Below are 19,812 nucleotides of genomic sequence, written 5' to 3'. Positions count from 1 at the left end.
CCATAGTTACACACAGAAACCCTTCACAGGAAAGAAGAGTCCATGTGTGTCTAGAGAGGCAGCAAAAAGTGACAGCTACTACATAGTGTTGGCAAGAAAAAAAAAAATAGCCCTAGCAAGAAGGACAAATAATGCCAGCTTTAAGTAAAAAAGAAAACAAAATGGGGTCAAGATTGTGCTTCATACCCTGTATTAAAATGGAGCATAGCATATAGTGGCTACTTCTAAAACATCCACCAAACAAATGAATGATTCACTGTCTGCCTGCCTGCCCTTCATTATTCCTCCAGGGTCAAGCAATCACCCAAACTTGCTCTCTCTTCTTCCCCAGGACCTGCAAAGCCTAAAGGATCTAGAAATACTTTGATTAGGGTTTTTAAAAAGTTCCTGAAACCCATGTTAGATCTAGCCAAAGAAAAGAGCGTCAACCCAGTCCTCATCCCTTCTAAGAGTTTTAAAGTCCACAGGGAAAGTCTAAAGATACTGTCAAACTGAAAAAGACTCATCATTTCCACAGGAGAAAGGGTCATATTGTGCAACTACAGCATTAACATAATCCTCCCCAGAGGATTCGAGAAATGGGTAAATATACTCTTCTATAAAAATTCAGAAGGGACTGAGTTTGATTTCAAAGGCCACTTGCTTGTTATCCTAATGTTAGGAAGGTGAGGACAGTTGAGTCCTGGGCTCCCTGGGCAGTCCGTCACCCAGTCCACTTGGCAAGCTTCAGGCCAGCCAGGTACCCTGTCTCAAAGAACAAGATAGATAGCTCCTGAGGAATACCACTGGAGGTTAAACACACACACACACACACACAACACACACACACACACACACAAACACACACACACACACACACGTGAGCCCCTTCTCTGTAATCTATATTTTTTTTCTTTTTCGAGACATGGTTCTTTTGTATAGCCTGGATGTCCTGGAACTCTCAGAGATCTGACTGCCTCTGCATCCCAAGTGCTGGAATCAAAGGCATGTGCCACCACTGTCCGGCCACACACACATTTTTAAAAATAAAAAATAAATTTCAATTCCCATCTCTTTTTACCCCTTCTACTTTTACCCCTTCTGAAGACCCTGTTATACCCCCAAATGAAAGACCTCTGAGTGAATTCAGTTGTCAGTCTCTTACCCTGCCAGGAAAGCTAAGGAGTAGGAGCTGTTCTTGGAAACAAAGGCTGAACGATGCGTCTGTATCATTTGGCCCCGAGAGGGTTCTTCATTCTCTGAATCTGAGAGACGTGCAGGACACTGGCAAAGAGACAAGGGAGATAAGATTGGGTTTCCCATGGAATCTATCATAGCTATAGTTTCAAAAGTTCAGTCTCTAAATCTCTTTTCTGACTTCCAATTTGACTACAAACACTTTCTGAAAATATGAATTGCAAATGTGGCTTTAACTGAAAATATCCCAAATCAAATTAACCCATTATCAAATTGCATATGATTATTTCCTTCCAACTCTGGGAGAGAGGTGACAGACTCAACACAAGGTAAACAATGGCAACCTCTATGTGTTTGGTCTCTTTTCATAAACAATTTGGTACCAAGTAAAAGACTCTTCAGATCCATCTCTATCAGTGTCACTCTAGGTCAGTGATTCATCTTTTAGTCTGTTCTTGCTGTCTCTAAACCAGTGGTTCTCAACCTGTGGATCACAACCCTCTCTACAAACCTGTCTCCAAAATAGTTACATTATGATTCATAACGATAGCAAAATTATAGGTATGAAGTAGCAACAGGAATAATCTTATGGTTGGGGGTGACCACAACATGAGAAACTGTATTAAAGGGTCATGGCATCAGGAAGGTTGAGAACCACTGCTCTACTGTAGAGATTCTGCTAAGCTGACGGAGTATTAAATAAACTAGCAGGTAAATCCTCAAAAAATAGATCTTACCTTTCTTTATTAACTTAAATAGTATTAAGAAAAAGGCTTAGTTTTATACTATTCACCAAATTCCTTTTAACTGATGAAAACTAAATTGCATTATTGCAAATAAATATCTACATAGACAAAGCTACCCATGTCTCCACTTTCCACACCCACAGCCTAGAAACATTAGATATGGACTATTTACCTCTCATCTTTCACCTTGCATATAAATAAGCCTCAGACACTGTGGGTCCTTAAGACAGTATGGAGCATGGAAAAATGAAATGTCTGCAGTGACACTCAAAACAAGTGCTGTCCCTCCCAAGGGCAGGCTGGCGGTGTCAGGGAAGCAGGTGTGGAGCTTTCATATACTCAGAAAGGAGCTCATCTACACCACATTCTCTGGGGGACAAGTGAGCAGCTTCGAAGCACACTGCCTTTCACCTGGTCATCTACTTTTAGTAATTTACACAGTGGCATTTGAGACAGCCAGGTACCTACAGGAGATTAAAATAGTCAAATTGTACTAGGGGATACTGAAGAAAGATTAATTCCTTATTTACAGGGAATGACACAATTTATAATTAACTAAAAGAGGATTATAAAGCAGTATGTATACAAAGTAACATTTCTGGATGAAAATAACATGTAATGTGTGCACAAGGGAATGTGTTCAAGCACGTGTGTGTGTGTGTGTGTGTGTGTGTGTGTGTGTGTCTGCAGTCAGATTAGAATAATTACCAAAATGCTTGTAGGAGTTACTTCTAGGTTGTAGGATAATTAATCTTTCACTTCTGATTTATAATCCTTAATATAACTGTTCTCTGACAATTCCCACCACAAGAAAATAACAAATTAAACATTTTATTACCATTATAAAAAAATAGATCATAATCTCTCCTTTCTTAGAAAGAATATGCTCTTCTTTCTAAGTTTAATAATTTCATGAGCATGCATGAAAAACTTGTGATGGGCAAGGAATTGTGGGAGGTTTCTAATTGACTCAGACACATGTTGATAATCTCATATAGAAACAAAAATCTATAAGGAAATCAGGAAATCTTTTAAGAGTCGCAAAGATTAAGGGTGAAATGAGGAAAGGAGGATGAGTGACATGAGGGGTCTCTGCCAGTTTTAAAGTACAGCTTTTAAACCAGACATAGCGAGACGAACGATAACCTTTCCATCAGCAAGCTGCTGAAAATGCACATGAGAAAGGAAAGCAGAGTGCATATGTTGGCAGCAAACAGTTCTGCTCTTAGAGCATATTCAAGGATGGGAAGACTAGCTAGAATCATGCTTAAGGATGGACGTGGGTGCCAGATGAAGAGTTCTCATTTAGTTCTCAAAGAAGTGTAGAGTCCTTGAGGCTTGATGATAGGAAAGTGTAATGACACGGCACAGCCTTCATACTAAGAATCCTCTGGCTGGCTTTCCATTAAGACTATTTCAGATTCACTTGGGTCCCAATTTTAATATAATGAAATCATTTGTTCAAGACCAACACTTGCTTTTCCCAAGTACAGAGGACTGAACACTGGTTTTACACATGCTAGTCAAGTGCTTCTCTACTGTCCAGTCCTTGTTGAAACTTTTATTTTAAACAGTCTCACTGAGCTGCCAGAGGTAGCCTTGAGCTCACATGAAGGTACAATCTTACAACTTCAGTCTCTCAAGCAGCTGAGAGCACATGCTTGCGTCAGTCTAAAAACTATTAAAGCCATTTAAAAGTCTTCAAAAATATAAAAGGAAATAGGAGGGCAGAAAAGGGCAGGATCATAAAAATCCAAAACAGGTCAGATTTTACTCACTGTGCTTTTCACTGGCAATGTTGGAGACCTGGCTATTACCAATAAGGGAATCTGAAGGCCTATATTTTCTGATTCCTTTAAAGAAGTGACCTGCACTGGTATAACTGCTTTCCACTTCAAGGATGGTAGTGCCAAAAGAAAAATAATTATGACTCCCAGCCATGACATGAAGTCAGTACTAGAGACCAGTTCCTGGAGGAGATCTGGATCTGCAGGCTCCTTCCATGGAAAGACCATCTCTTGCAGGATTTGAGGCCTTTTGAACTGTTTGCCTGAGGACACTGCAAAGTGACAGCTGGGGCTGAGGTCCAACCAGCATACATCCTACTGCATCCTAAGCTAATGCGAATGCATTTATCCTAGCAGCAGATCTTGAGCCTTTCCATGTTCCTGGGGTGCACAGCATTGAGAGCACACAGCATTTTAGCTTGTTAAATGGAATCAAGTGCCTTTGTTTTATTTTTATTGTTTTGAGAATAGCCTTGCTACATATATAGCCCAGGCAGGCCTAGAACTCAACTACAGAGCTCAGAACAGCTTAACTGCAACTCTCCTGTCTCAACCTCCCATGTGTGTCACAATGGTCTGTTTCCAAGTGGTTACTTTTAATAATAATGACGATTAAGACTATAAACAGAATCGTTTGTCATCTGTATATAGTAGTCAGCAAATACACTGACCCAAGACAGCTTAAAAAACATGTTTCTGGAGCTCATGAAAAAATGTCTTTATACAGACTAAGCCAGCAGTGAGCAGTAATGCTGGTTGTGGAGAGCTGTTTTCCTTCTCTCTCCCCCCTCTCTCTCCTCTCCCCCCCCTCTCTGTGTATGCATGTGTGTGTGTGTGTTCTTATTTATTTTTATTGTATGAATATTTGGCCTGCATGTTCATGTTCCCCACATGCATGCCTGGTCCCCCATGAAATTCAGAAAAGGGTATCAGATCCCCTGGAACCAGAGTTATGGGGTGCTTTGAGTCACCATGTCAGTGCTGGGAATCAAACCCAGGTCCTCTGCAAGAACAGCAATTTCTCCACCCCCCCACACTTTCCTACTCTTTTATGTTGCCTATCTTCACATATATTAAGGCTTCATTAATTTCAACCCATTAAAAAAGTAACCTGAAATTTTAACCAAGTTATATAAAAATACTTAAAAGATATGACTCAAAATATATATAGTAATCATTAAATGTTCAAACCATTTTAACTAGAATTGTTATTGAACTGTTATTCTTCTATATGAATATAATTACATTTTCAAAAAGTATTTCCTTGGTCCAGTGAGATGGGCTGATGGGTGAAGGTACCTGACCATTTAGTTCAATCCCCAGGACCCACATGATGGAAAGAGAAAACTAACTCTCACAGTTTGTCTTTTGATTGCCACGTGTGCATCAGAGTACACATGTGCTTACACATATACATATAAGTAACAATAGTAATGAAAAATGTTCAAGCAAGTTTTGGCCCAATCATGTGCTTAATTGGTTAAGCTTAGACTACTCATCTAATATTAAGGACACATTTTTGGTGTGGGGGTGGGGTTCAAGACAGGGTTTCTCTGTGTAACCACCCTGGTACTCAAGATCTGTAGATCAGACTGGCCTCGAAGTCACAAAGATCTGTCTGCCTCTGCCTCCACAACCACGCCCAGCTGAGGATGTACTTGTATCTAAGCACTGTCCTGCTTAAGAGATAAAAGAAAGCAAAATACAGCTTTGAAGAACTCTAATTGAGGATATTAAGATGTATAAAGTTTGATGGAAAAGCTGCACATATGTCAATATAAAGGTAAACATACAAATCTTATCACATGTAGAAGCTATCCCAGGTTGCCATGGGTTCCACTGTCCCATTCAAAATTACGTCCTCCATCTCCCTCTGGACAGAAAGCACTTCCCTAATCTTAGGCTGTGCCATGGCTCACCAACACAGAGCTCTCAGACCCACGTCCCTGGCTGAACGGCCAGACTGAGCACAGTCCATCTGGATTACAACTAACCTGCTCCAGACTTGTTCTCAACACTGCTGGCTCATCTCTTTTTTTCTGTTCATCTGTTTTCCTTTTCCCCATTTCTGAATCCTCCTGCAGTATCTTGTGGGTCTGATCTTCACAAGTGTTTTCTTCTTGTAACTTCTCTTCTCTCAGCTGAAAAATATAAATCACAGAGAAACAATGGAGTTTTAGGAAATCTCAGACTTAAAACTTCTTTACAGACTAGACAAGTGGCAGCCTCCATAGTGACTCTCATTAGACATGGTCACTCCAATTTTCACATAAATCTGTTTTTACTTGGCTCTAGCTAAACATACTTCATGAAGACTGAATTGCTCTGCATTATTATTTTCCCAATAAATTTTGTATATAAGTAAATATATATATAATAAATATTAATAATTGTGTAATGTATATGCAGCAGACCTAACTCAGATCCATAGAGTCCACGATTGTCACTTCAGTCTTTGTGAGTCCCTATGAGCTTTGCTTAGTTGATTCTGTGGCTGTGTTCTCAAGGTGTCCTCAACCCCTCTATCTCCTACAATCCTTCCTCCCTCTCTCCTGTGGGGCTCTCCTGGCTCTACCTAATGTCTGGGTCTCTGCATGTTTTCATCAGTTGCTGGATGATGCTTCTATGATGACAACTGGGTAGGCACTGATATAAGTATAGCAGAATATCATTAGGAGCTATTTCACTGACTTTTTTTTTTTTTGCCAATCCTGTTTGGTTCTATCAAAAATCATTTTACCTGCTTGTTGGGGGTGGGGGCAGCATGTTACTTTAGAGCCCAAATGGCCTTGAACTCTCCAGCCTACTGCCTCAGTTTCTCAAATGCTGGGAGTATAGGCATGTGTCATTATACTTGATCTAGTTTTGAATTGTACATACATGGAGTTTTATGCTTTTTGACTGTTATCCCTCATTGATTGCTCTGTGATACTTATCTCTGTGTGTTCCTTCTCATTTTCTTTTTGTATTCTATTGTTTAGTTTTAAAACCATTTAACTATTCATAGATACCTAGAGAAACATTCTAGTCTGTGACTATTTAGAAATAAGCTATATTCTTGACCACTTCCCCAGGTATGTGCATACCACAGAATAGTATCTAGAGAAACTCTGAGTCATAAGATATCGGCATGCTGCCAGTTTTTCAAGTTGGTTATCAAACTACACTCCCACCTGCAGCCCCTCAGTGTGGGAGGACAACAGTAGCTCCCAGATTCTCCACCACCCAGTGCTCTATTTTTGCCATCCTGTGGGTTGGTACTGCATTATGACTCTAATCTGCATTCCTCTGATAACAGCCCTGCAGAGTATCTTTCCAAGCTCACTACTTGTACATCTGCTTCTTGGCCTGGGTATTCACATCTTTGCCCTGCTAATAAGAGTTATCTATAGTCTTTGGAAATGAGGATTGCCAGGGTAAATTACATGTATCTACACATATGTCTCTGTGTTATAACTTAAAGGTGTTCACCAAAAGTTCATGTGTTGAAAATGTAACCCTCATATTTGCATGTTAACAGAATTGGAAGACAGGGCTCTGAGAGATTAGGATTTGCTGCAGTCATGAGGGTGGGGTCCTCCTGATCACATTAGTGACTTCATAATGAGAAGAGAGATGTGCTATGCTAGCATACTCGCCATCTTAACATGTGTATTAGTTACTTTTCTGTTGCTACGATAAAATACCATGACCAAGATACTTAAGAAGAGTTCATTTAAGCTAGTGGTTAGAGAGTGGTGGTCCACGACGGCAGAACAGAGGCATGACAACTGCAGGTCATCTTGAACCATCAGGAAGTAGAGCAAAGGAAAGGCACCAGGCTTTTGAGCCTCAAACCCTGCCCTAGTGACATACTCCTTCCAGCAATGCTACACCTCCTAAGCTTCCCCAAACAGTACCAATTAGGAACCAAACATTCAAATGACCAAGACTCATCAGTAATCTCCTACCCCTTCATTTCTGGGAAATCATTAACCGGATTACTACTACTACTATAGACTAGTTTTGGTGATTATAAGATTATGCCACTTAAGGACAGAAAGACAGCTCAGTCAGGAAGGCACCTGTCATGCAAACATGAGGACCTATGTTCTACAGCTCTTGTAAAAGGTCAGATACCTTGGTCTATGTTTGTAATCTCAGAACTAGAGGGGCAGAGACAGAAGGATTCCTTGGGGCTTGTTGGCCAGCCTGCCTCATCTAACTGGTGAGACCTAGGTTCCAGAGAGAGACCCTGTATCCAAACAAGGTAGACAACACTTAAAGAATAACCCCATGGTTAACCTCTGGCTTCCACATTCACAGAGCCCTAAATTCTCTATGTCAGTTGTTCAGTTTGCTTTTTGAAATTTATTCATATAACTGAGTTTGTTGGTCGATATTCCTTTATATTAGTAAGACCTATTTCACCGCATGAACATACCCCACTTTTAAATTTTACTCAGTATTAGAAAGTGCAGGTTGAAATACAAAAGCTACTGCTAAAATGCTTTCCATGGTGGGTACATCACTGTAAAGTTCCACCTGCATGGCATGAAGTTTCAGCTCTTCCAGATAGTCCCATTCTTTCTTATATTTGGTCTTTTCAGCCATGGAAGGGGAATATAAGGTGCTATCTCTGTGGTTTTAGTTAGTATTTCCCTGATGGTTAATTACACTGTCTTTTCATGTCCTTAATAGGCTATGTTATTTTGTGAAATGACTGTTCAAACCTTTTGCCCTTTTATAATTTTATTTATTTACTTATTATCTTATTAGCATGTAAAAGAACTTCTGACATATCCTGGATACAAGTTCACTGTTTGATACACATTTTGAAATTATTTCCTCCTAATCTTTGTTTTGCCTTTTCGTAAATAGAGTTCTGTTGGTCTAAATAGTAAAAATCTAGGGTCAGATATAGAGGAAAATGCTAAGAGATCAGAGAGGTGACAGAACAAGCCACAGCCACCTTTACCTCATTTGCTTGCCAGCAGAAAAGAGCGTGTTCCTGTTTTGTCCCACTTATATCCACTCTCCGCCCAGCCATCATACTTCCTGTCTCCACCCAGGCATCTCACTTCCTGTCTGTCTGTACAGACCTCCAGACCTCTATGGTTAGCTAATGGCAAGCTCCATTCTCTGATCTTCAGACAGCCTTTATTTGTACAAGCAAGATATCACCACATATCCCCCTTTTTGTCTAAAAATGAAAAAGGTTATAACCAATATAAGAAAACTATATACAATATTCATAATAACTATATATATAGGCAATAAGTACATCAACAATATCTAGTCGATTAGACTAGTCTTCATTATCTATTCTTTCTTGATGAGTTCAAAGTCTTGTATCTAATTTACTTTCTATTCTAATTTGTACTATCAAATTATCTTTTAATGTCTTTCAAACCTTTTACACTTAACACATCTTAGTGTGTTTCTTTTCTGCATCTGATAAACAATGAAAACCATAACTATATTATCTAGTGTTCAATTCCCTCAGAGTCCCAAGACTGTTTTAAAAGGGCTATAAAGATGGCTCAGCTCAGCTCTGCCCCTAGCCTGAGGGTGGTGGTCACAGTAGCTGGGACCAACCAGCTCAGTTACCCAGACCCACATCCTGGGCCTTGGATTAAGCTACCATAACATCTACCCCATCTATGACCAGCTGGAGTATGTGGAGGAAATGGTCCTGTGGAATGATAACCGCAGGATCTCCATAACTCAAGGCAACAGCAGGATATCTGAGAGGAGTTTCGGTGAGGAGATGGTATGCCAGAGGCCTTGAAACAGATCAATGACTCATTGCAATAAACATTTGTGGGTGGGGATGGCTGGACAAAAGGGTATACTGTGTGACATACTGCAGCTCCCAATGCCTCTAGGATGAATGAAGAGGTATTGGAAAGATGGAAGATCAAGGTGGTTTGCTTTGTTTTGTTTTAAATTAATTTTGGGGAGTCATGCTGCAAAGATGAGGGATATGGAGGGACTTGGAGGTGAGCAAGATTGAGGTACATGATGTGAAATTCCCAAAGAATTAACAGAGAATTATGAGCCTATAGGGCAATTTTCATTCAATGGAAACTTTCCACTCCCTGGCCCCCATAGGCCAATAGCTATATCATAATGCAAAATGCATTTAGTACAACTTTAACAGTCTCTACAGTCTATAGTAGTCTCAACATTGTTAAAAAGTACAAAATTCAAAGTCTCTTCTGGGACTCATGCAATCTCTTATTGTAAGCCCTGTAAAATCAAAATGAAAAAGCAGATCACATACTTCCAACATACAATGGAACAGGATATATATTACCATTCCAAAAGGGAGGAGAGGGAGCACAGCAAGGAAATACTGGGCCAAAGCAAGATTGAAAACCTGCTGGGCAAACTCCAAACTCTGCAATTCCATGTCTGATGTCAAAACCCTCTTCAGTTTTCCAACTCTTTTCAGTTGTGTTAACTGCAACACAATTCTCTCTTGGACTGGTTCCACACCCTGTTAGCAGCTCTCCTTGGCAAATACCCCCACGGCTCTGGCATCTTCAACATTTTGGAGTTTCTAAGGCAATCCCAGGCTTCATCTTCACAATGGCCTCTCTAAGCCTACATGCAGAGACACCCATGACACATGCCTGGCTTCAGTGGCTTGTCTTAGTTGTGGAGGGAGATTCCATAATTCCTTTCTTTCAACCTTGATTCTAAAGCCAAAAACACATGGCCTCAGCTGCCAAGTTCTGCTGCTTGCTGGGGCTGGAACATGGCCTCCTTGTTCAATTACATCTTCACCAGCTTTCTACTTTCGATGGTTCTTTCACTGCCTAAGCTTGGCTGTCTGGAAATTTAAACTGTAGACTACACTGGTCTTAACTTAGAGATCTGCTTGCCTCTGTCTCCTGAGTCCTGGGATTAAAGGCATATATCACCATGCCTGACCCTAAGATTTTCTTTAATTCCTTTTCACAAATTATAATCTTAGTTGAGTGAAGTCTCATCAGGATTTTCTTTAAACTTTTTCCTGGTGCTCCTTTTCTCCTCAAACTCTCTATTTTATATTTTTCCTTGCTAGTTTGCTTCTTTTCATTATAGATCTACATAAGACTGGCCACTAATAGCCAAGAAACACAGTCAATGCTAGGTTGTTTTGAAATGCCCTATGCCAAAACTGTTAATCCACAACTCTTCAACTAGCCTCAGGCAGATTTTTTTGGACAAGGGCAGAAAGCAGTCAGGGTTCTCTAGGCTGCATACTAATAGTCTTCTCTGAGCCCCCATAGTTCAAGCCATCCTGAGCACCACTGTCTTCCATGTTCCTACTAGGATGGTCCATTAAGCCCCACTTAAAATGTTTAAATACTTTCCTAGCCCAAAGTCCCAATTCCTCCAAACAAAATCATGGTCAGGCCTATCACAGCAATACCCCAGTCCCTGGTACCAATTTCCGTCTTAGTTAGGGTTTTATTGCTGTGAAGAGACACCATGACCACAGCAACTCTCATTAAAAAAAAAAAAAAAAACCATTTAACTGGGGTTGGCTTACAGTTCAGAGATTTAGTCCATTATTGTCCTGGTGAGATGCATAGTAGCATGCTGGCAGACATGGAGCTGGAGAAGGAGCTAAGAGTTCTACATCTGGATCCACAGGCAACAGGAAGAGACTGAGACACACTAGGCCCGGATTGAACTTCTGAGACCTCAAAACCCACCCCTAGTGACACAGTTCCCTCCAGTAACACCACACTTCCCAATAGTGCCAATCCCTATATAAGTCAGGAGCCATTTTCATTCAAACTACAAAGCCTAATTAATCAGATATTTTAACAAAGTATTTTATTTATACTAGAGACTAGTTATAGATAGATGATTCTTTTGTTTGGTTTGCAAGTAATAGAGATGATTTTATTTAAATTATTCTCTAAGCCATAAAAACAATTATATTAATATAGTAATCTTATAAGTATTGATCCTATCTCATAAATATAAAAGTAGCAAGGCAAAATATCACATTTCATAAATAACCTGAATAACTTGCTACTTTAAATTTGATCATGCTCTGAATTTCTTACGTGTGTTATTTCCTCCTAAAAGTACATTACTTGAAAAAGCTGTTGCAAACAGCAACAGAGGACTACAACCTGAACTACTGCTCTTCAGTCTTCCCTCCTGTAGTGAGAATTAAAGTATGCTCTCTGGTACCAGGCATTTGCCTGTTCTTAGGTAATGAAACCCTATACTATTTCTTTGTCTCTAGAAAGAACACCGGCACATGTCAGAAATGGGCATTTTCTCAAACAGTATATATTGCTCTAGAGGAAAACATAGCAGATAGAATAGGCATAACAACCTAGAAATCTTAAAATACATGCAGTCATATCACAAGTCGAGGACATGGTTACATAAATCACTGTTCATAAAGAAGAGGGTTAGGGTTAGATAATCAACAATTGAACAAACACTTGTACTTAAAAACATCACAGGAAAAACATTTTAAAATAGGCCACCAAGCTGCTGCTTCTGTGATATGACAGGACATGTTTTACATTCCCTAGGTTACTGGAAGTATTTTCTAAAATAAGCAAACAGAAAACAAATAAGGAAAAAACTAGTTTAAATCTAGGTTATGGTACAACATACATATAGCTGAATAGATTGAGTGAAATGTTCAATTTTTAGAAAAAATAGATTCTATTTTATAGTTTAAAGCAGAAAGATAGTGAAAGGGATTTTAAAAAATATAACTTCATTATTTGTAATAGCCAGAACCTGAAAGCAACCTAGATGCCCCTACTGAAGAGTGGATAGAGAAAATGTGGTACATTTACACAATGGAGTATTACTCAGCAGAAAAAAACAATGGAATGTTGAAATTTGCAGGCAAATGGATGGAAGTAGAAGAAACCATCCTGAGTGAGGCAACCCAGTCACAAAAAGAGAAACATGGTATGTACTCACTCATATATGGATTTTATACATAGGGCAGAGGATTACCAGTCTGCAATCCACACTGCCAGAGAAGCTAGGAAACAAGGAGGACCCTAAGAGAGACATGCATGGTCCCTGGAGAAGGGGAAAGGGACAAGATCTCCTGAGCTAATTGGGAGCATGGGGTGAGGGGAAAAGGAGTTAGGAGAAAGAGAAGGGGAGAAGAGGACATGAGGGAACAGGAAGATGGAGTCAGGGGAAGAATAGAGGAAAGCAAGAAAAGAGATACCGTCATAGAAGGAGCTATTACAGGTTTAAAAAGAAATCTGGCAGCCGGGCGGTGGTGGTGCACGCCTCCCAGCACTCGGGAGGCAGAGGCAGGCGGATCTCTGTGAGTTCAAGGTCGGGCTGGTCCGACAGCCTCCAAAACAATACAGAGAAACCCTGTCTCGTAAAACCAAAAAAGAAAAAAAAGGAAAAAAAAAGAAAAGAAAAGAAAAAAAGAAATCTGGCACTAGGAAAATGTCCAGAGATCTACAAGGATGATCCCAACTAACAATCTAAGCAATAGTGGAGAGACTACCTTAAATGTCCTTCCACGGTAATGAGACTGATAACTACTTTATATGCCATTCTAGAGCCTTCATTCAGTAGCTGATGGAAGCAGAAGCAGACACTCACAGCTAAACACGGAGCCAAACTCCTGGACTCCAGTTTCAGAGAGGGAGGAGTGATGAACAAAGGGGTCAAGACCAGGCTGGAGGAACCCACAGAAACAGACCTGAACAACGGGGAGCTCATGGATCCAGACTGATAGCTGAGAAACCAGCATAGGACTATTTCAGACCCCCTGAACGTGGGTGTTAGTTAGGAGGCCTGGGCAATCTATGGGGCCTCTGATAGTGGATCAGTATTTATCCCTAGTATAAGAATGGACTTTGGGAGCTCATTCCACATAGAGAGATACTCTCTCAGCCTAGACACATACGGGAGGGGTCTAGTCTCTGCTCCAAATGATGTGAGAGATTTTGAGGATCCCCCATGGAAGGCCTTACCCTCCCTGGGGAGCAGAAAGGGGATGGGATAAAGGGTTGGTGGGGGGCAAGGGAAGAGGGGAGGGAGAGGGAACTGGGATTGACCTTTAAAACAAGCTTGTTTCTAATTTAAGTAAGAAAAAGAAAATATAGCTTCAGAGACCAGAGAGTTAGGTCAATAGTTGAAAGCACTTATTGCTCTTGCAGAGGACCCAAGTTAAGTTCCCAGAACCCACGTCAAAAGGCTCACAACTATCTGTAACCCTGCAACAGGAGCTAGGATGCCTCTGATCTCTGGTCTCTGCAGGCACCTACATTCACGTGCACATACCCATACATACGTACAAACACATATTTTTTATATAACACACACACACACACACACAGAGAGAGAGAGAGAGAGAGAGAGAGAGAGAGAGAGAGAGAGAGAGAGAGAGAGAGAGCACTGCCTGAAATCACTTTCCCTTTAAGCCTTTCACATTTAGACCACCGCCTCCTAGCTTATCAACTTTACTCCTATACTAGTGACCTTTTTTTTTTTTTTAATACTAGTGACCTTAACTTCTGAAGTTCTGACAGTTCCCTTCTTTAATAGACCTAGATCCACGACTCAAAGCCTTAGTAACTAGTGGGCACAGTGCCACACACATACGGATAATTTTACCATTTTGGGTGGCTGAAGGACTGGGTACAAGCCCAGCCTGGGCTACACAGTAAGACTTATATTTCAAAACCAAAACAACAGCATGTAACTCTAATAATGTCCTTGTATACATCCTCTAATCTACTGTACCCTTTCTACCAAACTTTTAGCAAAACTTTAATAACTGTGGTTTAACTTAATATTGCTTACAACAAAAAGTATTAATTGGTATTATTTCTATTGTGTGAGGCAGATACTGCAAGTTCTCAGCCAGTATCCATGTTCTCTTTTCTTACTAAAGAAATCCTGATTTTACTCAGCAAGTTAGTTCACCTGCTAAAATGCTATCCTTCCCAGGCTCCCTAGCAACAGGGATTTGTGACATTAGGATTTAAAATTCTGATGAGTCAGGGAAAACTCTTTCAAAGGATCTAATCCACCCAATAGACACAAGGAAAATAGTACTCCTGGAGATAAATAAACAGAAAAACAAAGTAATTCACAGCTCTGAGTCATAGTGCTGCTGTGCTCTGCCCTGAACTACCTGCTCCCATGTTTGTGTTACCTGAGGGTAACAGAAGTCTTATTACAGTCTTTAAAATAGTTGTGTATTTAAAGTGTGTAGCATGATATCATCAGATACGCATAGATAGTAAAATAGTTAACATACATCAACTCACAGTCATTTTCTTTATTTTTATGGCAAGAACAAAAGAAAAAATTATTCTTACCTACTTTGAGTTATTATTTTAGAGTTTCTACTATTTACAATAAATACAATTCCTGACTTGTCCATTCCTCTTCCAACACAGTAACCAGAGACGCTTTAAAAACATGTATAAGATCACATTGCTCATATCCTGTTAGGCTCTTTACCAGGTTAACTACATTTTTTTTGACTTAGCCCTGCAACATCTCTCAGCTTATTTCCTATAACCCTTCACCTGCTTTCACCCTGCTCATGTTTGTATGCTTCAGACACACTGGAATCCTTGAGCACTGATCAAGCCAAACTGCTGGCCCCTAGGCCTCTCTGCAGGATGCCTTCCTTCCCAAGCTTCACCTGATTTACCTCTGAAGTAACTTCCCTAACCACACTTTCCAAAACTGCTCTAATGTTCCCTCCCACTGCTTTCTGACTTCAGACTGCTTTGTTATGTTAAATTATGGTTGCTTAGTTCTTGTCTTACCCCTAAAAAGGACTCTCCCTGAAGACAAGGACCTCATGTGTCTTCTTCTACACTGTATTCCCAGTGACCCATACCAGGTGCTCAATAAATATCTGAATAATAAAAACATATCATTTCATTTACACTGAAGACTCTGTGTGGCTAGATGGAAAAGGTGAGCTATGGCAGTGTCTGGCCAGCCTTTCTTCCTGACTCACTTGTAGAAGTATGATCAAACAGCTGCCCCATGCTTCTGTCACCATAGGGCTGTGCCTGTCACCACACTGCCAACTGCAGTCATGCCCTTCCCACCATGGGTGACTGTATCCTTCCATACTGTAAGGCAAAATAAACCCTTTCCTCCTTGAGCCACTTCTTCCAAGAATTTATCACCATGAGAAAAACAATCACTACATCTTGCCTCTCTAGTCTTTGACAATGCCTGATTCTGATTAAGTAGATCATTTACATTTATAAAGTAAATAGCCACATGCAGAACTATTATCTAATTACTTACAAGCCCAAGTGAGCAGTTGTAGTGTAGGGGGAGGACTAGAGAGGGTTGACATCAAACTTCTATAGGCCAACCTCAGACAATTAGTATGAAATTAAACAAACAAACAAAAAAGCAACAGTTATGGGCTGGAGCTCAGTGGCAGAGTACATCCACCATGCCCTAGGCTCAATCCCCAACACTGAAAAAACAAAAAAAAGATTATAACACAATTAAAAGCTTCCTCAGTAGCAAATATTTTATAATTAAGAGACTGTTTCATATGCCCTATGGCATCCATCACAATTCTCCTGGAGTACTTAATAAAGTAAAAACTATAAAAATAACAGTAGCTACAAGTGACTAGAGTGCTTGCAAGGAAAAAAATAACACAATTATTAGCAAGGGTTGTGCTAAGTGTCGAGAACTCCTTTCTTGGTAGAGTGCAATAACCCCTATAAGCTACACTTTCATCTGTGAAAACAATTCAAAAGGGTTCTTAGCTAAGTTTATTTCTAGTGTAGCTTTAAATCTATATGGGCTGTTATAAAATGGTATGTAGAAAGATAGGATATTAATTGTAATGTTTTAAAGACCCAATGAATCAAAAGTGAGCATTCTTTAACATCAATGATTTCAATTAACTTTAAGAAATGTCATGCTAATATGTATACTGTACCTTTCTTAGGCATTCATATTCCTCACGAAGTTCTCCAGGCTTGCTTAATTTGATTGGTGCTCTGAATACAAACTCTAGAAGAAAAGGAAAATACTTTTAAATAGGTTTTTGTAAGAAGGAACCATACAATGTCCTACCACTGACCACCACATTATACATCACATAAAAAAATTATGGTTTGTTTGTTTGTTCTGTAATACATGGTCTCAGTATATAGCTCTGGCTGCCCAGGAACTCAATACGTAAACCAAGCTGGTTTTAAACTCTGCCTGCCTCTGCCTCTGTACTGAGATCAAAGGCACCTGGTCAAAGTATGAGTATCTTTATTTGAATATTCATTCATGAGCCTACAGAACAAAGTCACTACTTCCCAACATGTTCTTCAAGGTGCTCCACTAACTGATTATCTTTTCAATATCATTATACTGCTCAACCCTTGACTAATTAACCACAAAACACTAAAATTCTATCTTCTTTCCTTTCTGTATATATTTCTAAATCAAAGAGATGAGGTCTGTAAGACGCATAAAGTACATGGTAGCTATGCAAATGGCAATAAAAGTGAAAATTTAGAACAGGAATAAAAGGTAAGTCTTTTTAAAAGATTTATTTATTTATTTATTTATTTATTTAGCAGTGTTCTGCCTACATGTACGGCTGCAGGCCAGACCTCTGGAAGAACAGCCAGTGTTCTTAACCTCTAAGCCATTTCTCCAGCCCTAAAAGGTAAGTCTTAACTGTTATCAAAAAGCAAGAGCCAAGCATGGTGGTACATGCCTGGAATCCCAGCACTCAGGAACCAAAAGCAGGGGCTGCTATAAATTCAAGAATATCCTGGGCTACAGAGCAAGAACCTATTTTTTTAAAGGGTGGAGGGGTACACACTTTATTTCTGTAAATATGACAACAGCTTATATCCTCTAGATGTTTAGTGTTCTAACTGTAGTAAAATTTTACAATTTATTGATAATGCTACCTCCCAGTGTTGGTTCTAGAAAAACTAAGTTCCTCAAATGTCCTTTGCTTTTTCAGTTGTCTCAACTATTTTCCAAAGAAAGTATACTGAGGAATAAAGAAGACACTTAGAAACCGATGTAAAGCCCTCCTCCCCGCACCACACTTAGACCCCCAGTTTGGAAAAGAAACAACCTATCAGCCTTACCCATTTCAAGACCTGATGACTATTTCAATCATATCCAGAAGCACATTCCACTTACAAGAAGCTCATTTAAAAGCTGACACTTGAAGAGAAAGGATAACAAAATTCCTTTCTAAAAAGTACTCTAGGAGCTGGAGGTGGCTCAGCAGTTAGGAGCATTGGCTGCTCTTCCAGAGGACCTGGATTCAGTTCCTACAACCTACTTAGTGGTTCAGCCATCTGTAACTCTAGTTCCAAGGGATCCAAGCCATCTTCAGATCTCCAGGCACCAGACACACATGTTATGTACAAAAATACCTGCAGGTCAAACACCCATCACAGAAAATGCTTTTTTTTTTAAAAGTACTTCAAAGGCACATACTGCTAATCTATTACAGGGGAGATACTTCACACATTTGTCAGAGGAACCTTCACAGAAACAACACAGTAGGCATTCTAGCCATGCTACAACTGAGGTAGGCAATTGTGGGTCTCAATGGTCTGCTTGACACAGAACCACAGGTGCATGGCAAAGATAGAAGAGAAGGTTTCACAGGAGTAAAAAGAGAATTATTTAATGATTAAAGGGCAATGCTTACAAAATGAAGGCCAATGTCTCTCCCCTACTACAAAAAGCATTGTAATGGTGTCCCTCTTAAAAAGGTCTTCCTGGCATGTCTGTGGGAGATGGTCTTGAATGTGAACTGATGCAGGAGGGCCCAGTCCACTGTGGGAATATGCCCAGGCACCATTCTCCAAGCAGGTGGTCCTAGGCTGTATACAGAAGCTTAACTAAGTGTAAGTCTGTACTTGAGCCAGCAAGCCACATTCCTCTACGGTTTCAGTTTCAAGTTCTTGGGAATAAAGTTTTAAAATAAACCGTTCTACCCTAGCTTGATTTTGGTCAGTATTTTATAACACAAAGGAAACTAGTATACATCCTTATTTATCTAAAAAGACAAAATACTCATTAAAAAGATAACCGTTGTGAATTTGCATGAACCTACAACACAGCAAATATGTAAAAATTTAAGGATAAATTAATATAAAATTATGGTAAGAAATTTAATATACCACAATTAAAAACATGCATTAGGTAAACCAAAAAGGCAGTAAAAATAAACAGAAAAATATGCAATAAAATCATACATTTTATCATATTTTCATATGTGTCCACCCAATGAATAAAATATTACTTAAAGAAAACAAGAAACAATTAAGATATTTATAATATACTGCATTACAAAGATATTGCCAACAGTTTCAAAGAATCCAAACTATAAAGACTCATCTTTAACACTGACTACTGTTTTCCAAGTTGAGCTCTCTAGGTATGCAACGGCCAACGGTTACCCAATATTCTTTCTCATTAAATCCCTTTCCTGATTAAATTTGCAAATGTAAATTTCTGTTTATTACAACTGACAAGGTTGTCTATTTCTATTTTTCATATAGTACTCTGAAATAAATAGTAAACCAAGAGCTAGTAAAAACTAAGAAGAAACAGATTTTAAAAAGAGAGAGAGAGACCTAAAAGCAGGTACTATACTTCAATCTGCAGTGACTGTTAACACTATGACTGGCATTACATATATGCTCCTTTGCATGGTTGCTTGTGTATCTACAGGACAAACAACTGAATGCTGAGCCAAAGATGACTATGCTTTTAACCTTCCTCAGACTACACTGGGTTATGGTCCCACTAGCACAGCATGAAATAAATTACCATCAGTTCAGCAAATCTCAAGTGTTGAAATTGCAACCTTGTCAATCTAAGAGGCAACGATGACATTTCATGAGTAAAACTGGGGACTTTCCACAGAGCTAAGAGTAGTTTACCTTTCCTCTGTGATCTGTTCCCGTTATTGCTTACATAAGCTCAGTTTCTTGATTTGGTTTTTTTTTTTTTTTTTGGTTTTTACGAGACAGGGTTTCTCTGTATTGTTTTGGAGGCTATCAGTCCAGCCCGGCCTCGAACTCAGAGATCCGCCTGCCTCTGCCTCCCGAGTGCTGGGATTAAAGGCGTGCGCCACCACCGCCCGG

General features: G+C 39.7%; 1 protein-coding gene across 2 annotated transcripts in view; it reads right to left on the bottom strand.

Moving 5' to 3' along the window:
• The window catches only part of Rnf169 (ring finger protein 169), a 54,315-nt gene that overhangs the window by 11,993 nt on the left and 22,510 nt on the right, over nt 1-19,812 (bottom strand). For both annotated transcript variants that reach the window (XM_021229509.2, XM_040758119.1), the window contains exons 2-4: nt 16,632-16,705; nt 5,704-5,850; nt 1,145-1,263 (exon numbers count right to left, since the gene is read on the bottom strand). In XM_021229509.2, coding sequence (XP_021085168.2) covers nt 1,145-1,263; nt 5,704-5,850; nt 16,632-16,705 — 340 coding nt within the window. The remainder of the gene's footprint in view (nt 1-1,144; nt 1,264-5,703; nt 5,851-16,631; nt 16,706-19,812) is intronic.

Source organism: Mesocricetus auratus, unplaced genomic scaffold (genome assembly GCF_017639785.1).
Source record: "Mesocricetus auratus isolate SY011 unplaced genomic scaffold, BCM_Maur_2.0 Super-Scaffold_4256, whole genome shotgun sequence".
In the NCBI taxonomy this organism is placed as follows: domain Eukaryota; kingdom Metazoa; phylum Chordata; class Mammalia; order Rodentia; family Cricetidae; genus Mesocricetus; species Mesocricetus auratus.
This window is presented reverse-complemented; position numbering and strand designations above follow the sequence as displayed.